This window comes from Antennarius striatus, chromosome 17 (assembly GCF_040054535.1).
Source record: "Antennarius striatus isolate MH-2024 chromosome 17, ASM4005453v1, whole genome shotgun sequence".
NCBI classification, from domain to species: Eukaryota; Metazoa; Chordata; class Actinopteri; order Lophiiformes; family Antennariidae; genus Antennarius; species Antennarius striatus.
In genome coordinates this window covers 18376046-18390549 of record NC_090792.1, presented here as the reverse complement: position 1 = coordinate 18390549, position 14504 = coordinate 18376046, and the positions used below count along the sequence as shown (strand labels likewise).

General features: G+C 44.9%; 1 protein-coding gene across 3 annotated transcripts; it reads right to left on the bottom strand.

Moving 5' to 3' along the window:
- Positions 1-6135: 6135 nt before the first annotated feature.
- Positions 6136-13509, bottom strand: tmem229b (transmembrane protein 229B). Of its 3 annotated transcripts, XM_068338444.1 has the most exons (4): positions 13177-13509; positions 12260-12568; positions 11298-11339; positions 6136-9200 (listed from the first exon to the last, which is right to left on the bottom strand). In XM_068338444.1, the coding sequence occupies exon 4, from the start codon at positions 9158-9160 to the stop codon at positions 8567-8569; it is 594 nt and encodes a 197-aa protein (XP_068194545.1). In that variant the 5' UTR covers positions 9161-9200; positions 11298-11339; positions 12260-12568; positions 13177-13509; the 3' UTR covers positions 6136-8566. The 3 variants fall into 3 exon arrangements, with proteins under 3 accessions (XP_068194545.1, XP_068194544.1, XP_068194543.1); XM_068338443.1 differs by lacking the exon at positions 11298-11339 and having other exon boundaries at positions 12215-12568; XM_068338442.1 differs by lacking the exon at positions 11298-11339 and having other exon boundaries at positions 13177-13472.
- Positions 13510-14504: the final 995 nt, after the last annotated feature.

Genomic DNA, 14504 nt, shown 5'->3' with positions numbered 1-14504 from the left:
CGTTTGCAGGTTTCTTTATCAGCCACATGTTCAAACTGTCAAACAACTGCTGTTTGGGCTCCTGCAGGAGGTCTGCCAGCTATAGAACGAGCTCTCCAACCCACCGACAGGCAAATAGCTCCTAAATATAGACGACAATTCAGGGGTCTTTAAAGCCCCTCATCTCTGAGACCGAGAGTGTCTCATTTCACACGCCTTCAGACAGGAAATGGACGCTGAGTGTTTTAAAGCTCACCTCAGGGGATACACCTGGGACCGAGGAGTTTGCAGAAAAATCCACAAATCAGCGCGACTCAGTTGCAACATAAGCAAACAGCCTCATAAAACGTCGGCTCAGGGGACGAAACTCTTACCTTTTTAAGTGTGTGTCTTTGAAAGACGGCCGTCCTGTAGGTGAGGCAGACTCTCCAGGTTCGGTTCTGAAAGACACAAGAACAATATTTAAAGCTCCTGCTGCAGAAACAAACAGTTATCGGACATAAACCGTTCACATCAGAGCAGCAAAACGCAGAAACAACAGAGGAGGATGGAGGTCATGTGATCGTTGTGTTTGTTTTCATGGAGAGAGGCCTAAAAAGTCAGAAATAGACTATGGAGAAGTCGGTAGAAGGAGGGGTCAAAGGTCATCGGAGGGATGATTCAGTTTTCTTTTGGTTCTGTTAACGTTAAAGTGAAATTTGAAGGAAATTCTTAATAAATTATAATAATCCATCCATCATCCATCTATCGGCTTAAGCGTATTTGTTCACGTTCCACAAGTAAATCATTACAAATAAAACGGTGCAGTATCACAGGAAACCTTTGGGGGCAGTGTATCCACCAGTCAAGAAAGATATGACTGGAGTTTATGGACATGATGAAGAAGATTTTTCTATCTCATCGTAAGTTCTGTCACTTTTCATTTACAAAATACACAAGGTCACAATCTACTCCACATGTCATCAAAGGTTTTCCTCTTCGCTGCCCTTTAGGAGGCGCTGTTGCTCCTCTGGGATCCTGAGATGTTTGCCCTCTAGATGAGGTACAGAACCCCTCCAATGAGTTCTGGGTTCTGCCCCAAGATCTCCTCCCAGCTTCCTGGAAAACCTCCAAAAGGGGAACACCAAGCATGAAAGAATCAAAATCGCAGGCCAGGAAGAAGGTTTTTGATTTTGGAATGGCTTGGATGTAGCTTTCTGATTGTTCAGGGTTGGGTGGTGATGGTGTCCGTGGAGGTGAACATAGTAAAAGAGTTTAACATCAATAATCCATTATAAAGACGCTTTACAAGCCAATATAATTTACACTGAGGAATGAAACGGTTCAAATCTTTCCATTTCAAAATGAACTGAACGTTGTGTTCCTACATGGTTTTTTAAAAACGGTGTCTCTGAATGAACATTTATAAAAAGTGGTGGTTTGCCTGATGACTATTTCCTGACTGGTTTAATGCTACGTCGACTGATGTGGCAGCTCGGCGCGGATTGAAGAAGTTAAGCAAGCAAACTGGTGTTTGGGGTGTTTCTCCGGTGTGTCAATGACCTGTTGTCAGGGTTGTTTGTCCTCACCAGAACAGTGTGAAGACATACCGCTCAGTCAGGCCAAGAGGAAGAGGAGTACATCCTCCCTCTGCTGCTGGTCCGACCGACTGCCAACAAACCTACTGGAGGGAAAAACTGACTAAAACGCTTTTCCAGCAGGATCTGAGAGAAATCCAAAGCTGTGAAAGCATGAATGTGTTTCTGCAGAGGCCTGACGCATTCGCTCATTCACACGTCAAACAAGTTTCCCCTCCACGGACGACTCTTTTCCTGATTCAGTGGAAATGCAAATGTTAAGGGTTACCTTGATTTGATGGAACGTTTCATTTTGTCAAATTTTTGTGCCCCCGCCCGCCGCTGACGCTCCCCATGACGCCGTCAAGCCGGATCACCGCTGTTCACCGCCAACCCGACTTTCAACGGTCGAACAAACACTCTCCCCCCAAAATAATGTATTAATTAAATATTTACAATAACTTCATATAAGTAAACATGTATAGAAGTGTTTCATTCAGTTCAGAATCTGCAGTTTGCATGCTGTAAATTAAAGTTCTCGATGTTCTCTTGCTTCCTCCTTGACTACAATGCTCCATAGGGGGCAGTGACTTTAGCAGATTTACTGTTTTTCCCTGATCTGCATTATTTTTTGGCACTTCTGCAATTATTTATGCTCCAGCTGAAGCTCCAGTAGGTGGCTCCAATTTGATATTTCAAAAGTTTCATCCAGACACAAATGTCCCCCAGAAAAATCATGCACAGAGATGCTAATTCAAACCACATCTTCCCAAAATAACATCATGTTCTCTCCCTCAGGCCAACGGAGGTCGGGTTTCATCAGCAGCAAAACATTTCTTCACAGCCAGACAGCCAGTCTGAGCAGGAATAGTTAGCATGCTAACAGTCTGAGGAGGTTCCATCAGGAAAAGTTAGCATATTAACAGTCTGACAAGGTTCCACCAGCCGAGAAATAAGACCACATTACTATGTTCATGACTTCAACTAGTCTTGGTGTTTTTAACTGGTCTCCTTCTTCTTCTTTGTGTGGTTTAAATTAGTCTTATTCTTCAGGTGTTAAAACTAATCTCCTTCCTTGGGTCTTCTAAACTAGTGTCTTTCTTCTTCAACTGTCTTGGACTAGTCTCCTCATGTTCAGCTGTTTTAAACAGGTCTCAACTTTTCAGATGTTTCAAAGTAGTCTGATGTTCTTCAAGTGTCTTAGACTAGTCTCCTTTAGTTTTGATGGGGAGTATGTATTTAAGGCAACAACCCAGGAGTCAGTGAATACAGCCTGACTTTCTCATCCCCAATTCAGTGCCTGCATTAAATCGTCTTACTATAACCATTAAGACACTGACTCTATCTGGCCTATCTGCCACTCTCTCTGTCTCTCTTTCTCTTACCCTGTCCTTATCTTCCTTTGATTTCTTTTCCACCCAACCGGTCAAGGGGGATGGCCGCCCAAAAGAGTCTGGGTCCTGCCCGGATTTTCTTCCTCAATGAGGGAGTTTTTCCCTCCACTGTCGCTTATGCTTGCTCTGAAGGGTTCCGTCGGGTTTTTATGTCTGTTAAAGCGCTTTGAAATGTCTGTTGCCATGATTAAGCACTATATAAATAAAACTTGATTGATAGATTTTTTTAAGCTACAGTCTCATCTTCCTGAGGTTTTAAACTAGTCTCCTTCTTCAGGTGTTTTAAGCTAGTCTCCTTCTTCTTCTTCAGGTGTTTTAACCTCATCTCTACCTCCACCGTAAACCCTTCCATATTAAGAAGACCCAATTAAAACGTTTAATAATCAGGTTATGGTCCTGTATGGTCCGTATGTTTTCACACTGAGCACGGGTTAGCCTTTAAACGACACAATCTCTCTCAGGTGATGACAAAAACATTATTAGTGTTTCTGGGTGTTTCCTCATGTACAGTTTCAGGGACTTTGGGTTACAAGGTGAATTATTTTAATCCCTTGATTTCCACCATCCCCACTTCCTGTTTGGCAAACTGAAGACCTGACGCTGAGAATAATGAAGTCATGCATTAAAATCACCGTGAAACTCAACACACTCTGCTGGATGCTCATGTGAGCCCAGCGCCCGGCCCCTGAAATGAAATCTGCCTGGGGAGGACACTTGTCATCGGCGGTGGGGGGGTGATTGGAGAAGGCGTGATGAAGCTGGAGCCAACATGACGCGGAGCCAAGGTGTGTTCACTGCATTATTCAGCAGAGTGTGTGAAGCAGACGTGCCTTTACATAGGTAAAGAGGCCTTGCTTTGGTGGAGAGCCTCGAGACCGCAGGCAGCCAATTAGAGGATTTGTCAGAACATGTAAAATAACCTGCAGCCAGGTAGAAGGTGTGGCAGCAGGAGAGGGAGGAGAAGGAGGTTAGCGCTGGAGGTCTCCATAAACACAAATGGAAATACACCTCTGGAGATTTATTTCAGTGAAAGAAGAGTGAAAAATCAGCCCACCCCCAACGTAGGTTTGGCTTACTGGAGATATTCATCAGCAAGTCAAACAAAAACAGATCAGACAGTTCAATACCACAGATATTGAGGCCTTTATCATCATTAATAAATAGATCAGATGGAGTTCTACCTCCATATAGAACCTTCTAGACCAGGCCCAAAAGGTTTGGGACGTTGTTCTGTGGAGCCATGAAACCAAACTGGGCCTTCTAAATCAGAAGCATGTCTGCATGTCCATGCTGGAGGTAAAGAACCTTTAAGAACTGGAGGATTTTGTTTCAGACGAATGGGCTAAGATTCCTCAGATGCTGGTGTCTGGATCTGCATCAGGTTTTGTAGTATTGTAACATCTAAAGGGTCTCAGGAAGAACTGGAGACACTGGTCATTAAAGTCTGAACCACCACAGCCTGCAGTAAAAACAGTTTAATATCTGCTGTACTGATCTGTTTTAACTTGTCTTGATGTATTTATTTACTGCAAACAGCTGATGAACAGCAGCTTCAACCAATAAACCTGATATTGAAAGGGGATGGAGTAAAATTGCTTTCAATTGAACTCACAGCTGGTCATAAAAGAATCGTGAGTATAAAAGCAGTGAGGGTTATTGTCTCAGTGAGGGAGTTATATTTTAAGCCAATCTTTGTCCCGTTGCAGAGACAGGCCTGTCATAAATACTCAGAGGCAGACTGATGAGTCAGGATCAACCTGCGACGCAGCTGCTGTCTTTTCTGGTGAAAAGAGGTCACCGTGTGGCCATAAACGGTACTGCAATTTTTTTTTTTAAATTTCCCTATTGGTGATTTGGAATATTTGTCTGTCATCAAATAAATTAACATAATAATAGTTTCAGAAAAGTATTTCCAGTGGTTAATAATTATAACAATAATAATACTAATGACATGATATGGTGTATTGTCAAAATGCGATGAACGTCTGTACTCAGAGTGGAACGGTATTTTAAAAATAGCAACAATATTCAAATTAGGATTTGATCAAATAATCTTTAAACCGAGATCCAATTCTGCAAAATCTTTCATTAAAAATATGTTGACAGCTGTTAAGAGGCTTCTTATGCAAACAAACAACATATAAAGGTTATGACCTCCATAACCTCACCAGGTGGAAATAAATTTTAAAGTTACTGAACAGAGTCCAAAAAAAATTGTTGTTAGTAATCTGATCGACACACCCAGAACAGATTTATCAGTTCATTTATTTAAAGAATTCTGAAACCGCAATGGACTTCTATAACGAAGAATTCCAAACAGGCACATCTCAGGCCATCTTCTTTGACTTTCAGGACCATTTACGCGCCTGTGCAGAACGGAGCAAGGAGCTAGCATGGTTGTTTTAGCTGTAGTTTGAGATAAAGTAGCTAGTTAGCATCCATACTAGTTCTTGATAAGTTTGCAAAACGACCATTAAATTCTCTATTTACCATCATTTAACATGAATGACGCGTTTTTGAAAATTCGAACTTTTAAAAGGTTCAGATATGAGGATACATTTCGGCTCACAGTTTAATTTTATTAATATAAATGATAATCGATCTAACCTTTAGCTACAGCGGCTAGCTACCATGCTAATATTAGCCTCCTAAATGTCACTGTCGCCGATGGTCAAATTAAGATTTATTTAAAAAATAATAAAACACTCACCGCTGGTCTGACGGTGGTTTCTTTGTCCATAAGAAGTCTTCTGTGCTTCGGGGAAATAAATATTCAGACTGAAAAATAATAAAATATATTCACTGTTCACCAATGACGGGTTTTCATTCAGGCACGAGACAGCTAATCAAGGAACGTTTTCCTTTTTATTTAGTTTTATTTAAAATTATTTTTAATGATTATTTAAGTTTTTTAAAAAGGAGTAATTAAGAGTAAGCATAATTGGGGATACAGTTTCAATATATCAAATCAATATTTTTTTTTATTTAAAATTTTATAGTTTACAGTAAATATAGGAACACTGTTTTCATGCCTGTATTTCTGTTGTTATTAGTTGAGTATGCTTTTTTCAAAGACTAATTTTCTGATTAGTTAAAGATTGCGGTGGTTGCATTTCAATGAAAAGATTTAAATAATTGAAATTACATTTGAAAAAAGAAATTAAAATGATTCCCAGAGATGTCTCACCAATAATTTTAAGTTTTAATCTGATTTTAATAGTACTGTACATGAAAGGTGATCCTTCATTTCATGATAAACACATACTTGAAATAAATTAATCAGTGCAGCACTTATATGGAGCCAGTAATTAGTGGACTAAACCTAGTTTGGGGAAGAAACATTCTCGACTTGGAGCTTCAAAGTGGAAATCCGCTTTAATAGACTTTACATGCAGACTTTGAAACACTATAAACACTTATTAACTTCATTAATCCAACGCTGATCCTCTCATGGAACCACCAGCTCTCCTGATGTTTACTCTGAACAGCTGATTACTGTTCCTACCTCTGTTGAGTCACATAAGGAATAAAAACAAAGATGAATGTATTGTTCAAATAAATAAAATGACATCTGTCAGTTGATCCTGAATGCCAGATTTCCTCTCTGGTCGTGCAGCAGTTCCCGGTTCTCCCACTGGGTGGCAGCAGTTCTCCTGTCCCGCGATGGAGACTTCAGAATCCAGTCCTAACAGGGAGACAGTAAGAACTTTCCATCTTTGATCAATTCATCAGGGGGAAGACGAGTGATTAACACCAACCGTTCCGCAGAGGATCGTTTCATTTAACCGTCAATCCCTCCGGTGGTTTGGAACCGCAGAAAAAAAAAAAAAGAGGTCAGACCTGTTTTATGCAGGAATTCCACATCCACCGACTGCAAATAGTCAGCTCCTGTATGATTATGATGGAGCGTCTAACCGGTCCGGGTGGGTTTGTTTTATCAGTAAAAGTCTTCTTAAATAAAGTTAAAAACTGTCACATAGTTTTTGTATAACCCTGGAAATTCCCCATCCAACCCAGGATGGCGGTGAAACGCCAGGTAGAGGTGATGGAGTCAAAACAAAGTGATGAACCAAACCTGTCGGTCAGGTTGGTGTGACTCCACCCGTCTGAGTCACGCCAAGTGTTGAATGGAACACACACCAGGACTTTATCTGTGAGCTCCACCGAGTTCGTCACGTTTAAACGAGTCGCGGCAGGTTTTCTGATGCCGTTAACAGCCTGAGGTCTCTGGTCATGTGACCCATCGCCGAGGAGAATGAATAAATAAACGTCTTATTTATTTATTATTTCATTCTGAGGTTCCTCTTAGAATTAAACCTGATCAGAACCGGAACTACGCAAAGGTCGCGACCTTCTCACCAGGACCGGTTTGGGGTGGGGGGGATCCTTCTCAACATGCTAGGAACAGGAACCAGTACCGGACTGGCCCCCAGTCGCCACACCTCCCCCCCCAGAGGAGTGACTCCTGGATAAACATACGTTATAATGGAAGACTAGGTTTCATGCATTTGCTCTCCAGGAGAACGTTCTGGACAGAAGGCTTCAGCAGCTCAACTCAGAGGGTTTAAACGTCATCCTGACCCCCTCCCCCACCCAACACCCCCAATTTAAAAAAAGGAAACTCCACTGAGGTCAAACTGGTCCAGGAAGAAGAAGAAGAAGAAGAAGAAGAAGAAGAAGAAGAAGAAGAAGAAGAGGAGGATTCCTCCTGGAACAAGTGGGGTTTTTTTAATGTGTGTCAGGCAGGATTTGGGTGGGGTGGATGTGGGGGGGTGGAGGTGGGGGGGTGTTCTGGGTCACTTTTTCTCAGCCAATCAGAGGGAGGGACACACCAGATCGCCGAGGATGTTGATGCGGACGGGGAGTCTACTTTCTGATTGTTCATGCTTTCGAGAGAACAGTGTGTGTGTGTGTGTGTGTGTGTGTGTGTGTGTGTGTGTGTGTGTGTGTGTGTGTGTGTGTGTGTGTGATGTTCTATTTTTTGTCGTGTCCAATGAACATGAGGACAAATGTTTGTTTACACCCCCGCCGACAGGAACACCGCCTCGCAGGCTAAAAACACAAACATCAAACTGTTTGCATCCCAGTGTGCCCTCCCCCCAGAGGAAGTGACCCCCCCATCCTAACCCAAACCTGCAGGCCGGAGGAAACCCCCCCACCACTCTATCGATAAAGCAGGAAGCATAAAGGAAGTCAACACCTTGGACGGGACGGACCGATCCTCCTTAAACGTCTCCTCCGCGGTGAGGAGAGAGAAGATCACATGATGATGAGTCAAAGATGAAACAAACAAACAAACAAACAAACAAACAAGCAAACAAACACTGGAGTGTTTTTTAAAGCCTCTGAGTGTAAAGTTAAAGAAACGTCTGTCCAGAGTCCGAAAAGAACCACGAGTCCCTGAAAGCAGAAATACTGTTTGTGTGTGTGTGTGTGTGTGTGTGTGTGTGTGTGTGTGTGTGTGTGTGTGTGTGTGTGTGTGTGTGTGTGTGTGTGTGTGTGTGTGTGTGTGTGATGATCTCAGGGTCGCCCCCATTTTTAAACTGGTTGCTATGAGACACAGTCGCAGTGGTGTGTCCGGTTCTCCATCCTCCAATCCGCCGATGAAGAGGAAGAGGAGGCGTGGCCTTCATCCCATCACTCCCCTTTCAGGTATCCGTTAGCCTCATTCCTCACCCCTCTGCTCCTCCTCCCTCCTCCTCCTCCTCCTCCTCCTCCTCCTCCTCCTCCCCCGGCCTCCGACCGGTGCCGCGCCCATCCGTCCTCCGGCCCCTCATGGGAGCGCAGCCGCAGCGTCTTCCTGATGACGAGTCGCTCCACGATGAAGGAGGCGCAGAACCAGGGCACGGCGTACTCGGCCGTGATCAGTCCCATGAAGTTGTAGCGGAACTGGGAGTAGTCCCAGGGACAGGCGTTGAACTGGCGCAGCAGGAAACCCGTCCCGAACTCCCACAGGTACGTCCACAGGGTGTAGATGACGCAGCGCAGCAGCACGGGGCAGCGGCTGCGCAGACGCAGGTACATCCACTCCACGATGAGGATGCACGTCCCGTAGATGAAGAGCGCCCACACGCTGGTCACGCCCGGGAACTTCCAGTTGTAGTTGACCACGAACTCCCAGGCGGCGGTGAACATCACCTCGCAGAAGTAGCCGTGGATGGCGTAGAGGTACCAGCGGGACAGCGCCGTCAGCGGGACGGGGGCCTCCGGGGACCCCGAGGTCACCATCATCCTCCCGCCGCCAGGGGGGTTGGGGTTCAGGATCTCAAGTCTGAGGAAGAGGAGGATGGAGAATGTTGGTATTTAAAAAATGCGTTTGACCCACTCAGGCTCCCGTATCACAAACTCCGCCCCCCCAGCAGCCGGTGTACGGCGAATCACAGCTCAGACGGAGCTCACGACTACAAGACCCCGTTTGAAGAACAAAAGAATGTTTCTTGGTCTGTTTTCGGTCCCAACATGCCCCCCCCCCAGGGGATTAGCCTGAATGCCAAACAGGGAACAAGGGTTCCATGTGAGGACCCCAGGCCCCAGCGCCCGACCACCTGACCCCATAAACCCTCTCGCCATCTCCCCTTTTGGGAAACACTCCCCTCCAATCAGAGCAAACCTTTTCCAGTGAGTAACAGCTATGGCCACCAGGGGGCGACACTCCTGGTTCCTAAATGGAAGCTGACAGCATGAGAAAACAAACCGACTTCCCCCTTTATTTATGACCTCCGTTAACGTTTATGGTTTGATTGTTCAGTAAAGCAGAAGATGAAAAGGGGCGGGGCTACCTCATCATTAGCCAATCGCGACCAACGTGTGTCCTCGGGTTCTGAAGCGGACCCAATCAGGATTCTCCCTCGATCCACCTCCAGGCCCAGATAGGTCACGCCAACAATCATACACAACACCAAGCTGGCCAGTCGTCATGACAACGCCAGCTGCTTAAACTCGCTTCTCCACCTCAGGACCTCCAGTCTCATTGAGGACAAGCTCACCTCTCCACGCCCCCCCCCCCCCCCGCCTGCCCTTCACAACCTCACCCCCCCCCAAGAGACAAACAGTATCACCGCTGCCGATCGAGCTGGAGAGACGCCATCAGGGCGGAAAGCTGCACCGCCAGCAGAGGCTTAAATATCCTCACCGCCGCCGCTCCTGTTCAAGGTGAAGGTCAGAGAGGAGGAACGCCCGCAAGACAGACAGGATAAACAGATGCAAACCAGATCTGGTCATGTGACCTGAATGAGAACATCAGCTGACCACCAGCTGATCACGTGGCAATCCAATCGACTGTGACTCCTAATCCATTCCGAGTTCTGGATTAATTCCTCTTCCTCGACAATCTGACCTTTACAGTTCAAACCCTCTCAAAGTTTCACCCCTCTCCACCCCCACCCCCCGTTACCACACACACACACACACATAAACAAACACACACACACACACACACACTCCCATTCTAGCTCTTGAGCTCTTTGCAGTTTAATGAAAAGAGCTGAAGACGAGGGGCTAAACCCTCTGTCCTGAACAGCATGTGGGTCACGCTGGTAGATTAGAAATCTTGGAGCAGCTACAGAGGTTTACTGACACGGTCCCAGCGATGCTGTGGACTCTAATGCCTCTAATGGGGGGGGGGGGCGTTCACATGTTAATCTGTGGCCGTACAAAGGAGCTTTATAATCATTCATTGGAGATGCATAATTGACGCCGGCTGTTGCGAAGGTTTTAGACACAAGCATCAAAACTAAAGAGGTTTTCGGCTCAAGTGTCATCGGATTTGAAACAAGGCAAACATTCAGCACGAGATCCAACGTCAGGACGAATGTCAGCGAGAATTTCAGGAAATACTGATTGTGGAGTTATTTCTCGAATACATTACCCTTGATTTTGGTTAATAAAGAACTGTGTCCAGGACGGAAGGAATATTTTTCTATGACAAGTAATGTTGACCCCAATTTTGGATTAACTAAAGATGCATCTTTTTCTTTTTGATACTGAAATCCCCGATTAGTTACTGGTTAATACGCATAATGATTAACTGCAGATCAATTTAACTCTTTGGTGAAAACGAAGCATCTGTATTTCTGTAATGGTCTGGACTGTTTCACTGTGTGAACCTGGACTGTTTCACCGTGTCAGCCCTAACCTAACATCAGGTTGGATTAATGAATCGACATGAGGAGGAGGAGGAGGAGGAGGATGAAGAGGAGGTGCAGCAGCCCTCTTCATCCTCCTCCTCCTCATTAAATATGGCTGACTTTGCTCACACACACTCAGAGAGAGTTGCTGATAGGACAGAGGACTCGGGGGGTGGACCACCAGGGGCCTCACAACTGTCCTTCAGAGATGCTGTGAAACTTCGGCTCCAGGTGAGACACACCTTTGGAGGGGATGAACATCGACTCTGATTGGTTCAGCACACCTATGAATAAAGAGATTAAATATAAACCCTTTACTTTTATGCTGTAATGCTTCTAAAAAATAACATCAAGTCTTTTTACTCTTCATCATCTTCACCTCTGTCCACTAGCGTGGTCCCATCGGGCTCAGAATGATTGTTCAATCAGAACCAGGAGCTTCGGAGCAGCACCCACACAGCTGAGGCTCAATGTGAGGCTTTATAAATAGGTCCAAAAATGTCAATACAGCCCGAGTGGAGCTGTGTGTGTGTATGGGGGGGGGGGGGTCTGGACTACAAGGGCTGCAGGAGGGATTATCTCTAAATCACAGTCAGCTGCAGGCCCGCACGGAACCGCCGCATTCAGACCCACTTTCTGCAAAAAGCCGCCACTAATGCAAATGTTTAAATGCCGGGACTGGAGGTGCTCTGGGTCCGGGTTCAGGACGCGGAGACTCCGTCTCATGACGTCCCTGGAACCCACGGAGAAGGATGCAGAAGCGGCTGCAGCATCGCGCGTCCTTCCCACTGAGCATTGCGCCAGAAGCCCCGCAAAAAACCCGCAGCAGAGGAAACACTTTGTCCCCGTCCCAGAAGGAGGAAACCCCCCCCCCCATCCACACACACACACACACACACACCAGCACGGCACCGGGACGGAGCCAGGTTTGGCTGCGGTTAAACAGGTGCAGCAGAGCCGATGCGCGTTAAATGCGTCCAAAGGAGGAAGAGGATGATTTATGTTCTCACGGGATGTTTGATTGATAACACCGGAATAATTGAGAATGAAACTTAAGACACAGCCGCCAATTAATAATAATCGATCAATAAATAAATTTCTAAACTAAAACCAGTAAATGAACTGTCAACACACGCATGACGGCGGTCAGGTTCCGTACCTGTCGGGCTGCGGCGGACATGAATCAGTGCGGAGTTCCTCCTACCTTCAGATGGAGCTCCGCGGCTCTCCGTCAGCCTCCAGGCCGCCAATCAGGCGCATCACCCGGGCAGGTTGTCCGGGATGTCGCGGTGTTCGTCCTCGGCGGCTCCTCCGGTTGACATCAGGCGGACTGCAGCAGCGCCGGCTGACCAGACACGATCGCCTCCATCCGGGTTAACCTCTTCCTCACCGCGGCCCAGCCGGCGGAGCTCCGCGCGCGTGACGCAGTCCTCCGTCTACGTCACGGGGAGGCTGCGTCGTGACGTCATTAGAAACTGACTCCGCTTTTAGCTAGTTTAGATTAGCATAAAAGCTAAAACCAAGTGACAGAATTTAAATTTGTACCTGTAGTTTAAACAAAAACAGCCTAAAAATAAATTTAAAACATTATTCGATTAAAGTTTCAATTTTCCTGGGATAAAAAAGAATATCGGGAATATAATCTGTTAAGTGTACTTTTGTACTGTTATGTGTACTGATTTATGTACCTGTTTCCGGCTAAGCTAAGCTAATTTGCTATTTAATAACATTTTATTATTATTTATTGTTTTATTATTTTATATTATTATATATTTATTAATATTTCATATTTATTATGTAATATAAAGTGTCAAAAATCCCTAAATATACCATAATGACAAAATTTTATTTCACTTATATTTTAATTATTTTTATTTGACCGTCGTCAGTATAGCAACGCGTGACGTCAGTTCAACCCATCAAGCCTTTTGTATCGATCACCCACAAAACTATTAAATTCATTTGTATAAATTACAAAATTAAGATGATTATAAACTATATTACAATCAGTTATGGGCCAGAACACAGCGCTTCTACAATCTATTACCTGAACCCAGACGTCAGACTCCAAACACATTTTAAATCTACACCTATCAGCGTTTATAAAAACGACTATATTACCTCATTCCCCCGTGAAGCTACTAGATTTCCTCTCTTGTGATAACTGGGATTGACTTTTGACTCAGGATACCGATCACTTCTCTCCAAACCTATTTTGTTTACTTCCGTGGCAGATCGGATCCTTCAGGCGCGGATCTGTTTACCTGAGGCGACCCGCCCACAGGTGAGTCCAGAGGAATGACCGCCGCCTGGTGGAGGAAGTGGGTAAATACAGAAAGACGTGTTACATCCATAGGATTCACCAGAAACCATCATTAATGAGCAATAACTGGAACGTTATAGTCCTTAAAACAGGTGTTGTTTTGAATTTCTGAAATTCTGAAAAGATTTTAAATCGTTTTAAGGTGTTGAAAGAATCAGGAAATGTTCACGTTTTTATTCATCAGGGGAAAAAACGAGTTTGAACTTGTTGTTGGGAACTGAAACGGGTTCTCCCAGATCAACAAAAACATTTTGACATGGAGTCAGCGACCTCAAAACGGCCTCACGATGAATCGTTTATCTGCAGAGGTGCGACTGCGGTGGGGTTTTGGTGTGATGGACCATCTTCCCAGGGTTCACAGCGGTGTGTGTGTGTGTCGACAGCTTCCTCACTAGTGCGAGGAGATGCCCTCTGCATTTGCAGACTATCAGTATTTTTAGAATATCCGTGCAGCTGTGATGTCACTGAGGAGCAAGACACGTGACCTCTAGCGCTGACGACTTTCATGTAGAGGCCTCTCCGGTTTCCAGGCGCCAGCGTGTCACATCAGCATGTTTTTATTTCACGTGACCTCACACACACGTGTGTCAGAGTGAAAAAGGCGCTGTTGTTCACTGTGAAGCTGCCACACACTTTTTTTTTTTTTTTTTTAAAGTTTGTGTTTTATGTGAAATGAATCGATGCGTCAATGTTTTCATGAAGGACTACTTCACACTCGTGACTTGAGGACAGAGTGGCATTCAGGGACGGCTCGGGGAAAAATGAGATTTGTGAATGTGTGATGCGAGAATCATCGCTTTCCTCCGTGTGAACTTGGAAGTTTTTCACCTCCACCCATAATTAAAGCATTCAGGATACTAAAAAATGTGACAAAAGTCGACCTTTAAGACCCGAGTCAAACAATGAACTGGCAAAATGAAGATCACAATCTGCTTTTATATGGAAACAATCTGCTTCAAGCGTAATAAAAGTCTTTGACCCGAGACTTCCCTCCATTAAACACAGATCAGCATCGATCTGCAGATGAGCGGAGACAGAAAATAAAAGCTTCACTATTCATCTGTGATGAGTTAATGGATAAATAACAAACTCAGTTCATGTTCAGGAGTTAAAGTATTAATTATTC

Excerpts from the sequence above, each read along its gene's own strand:
- tmem229b (XM_068338443.1), bottom strand. The coding sequence starts at position 9,160 with ATGATGGTGACCTCGGGGTCCCCGGAGGCCCCCGTCCCGCTGACGGCG.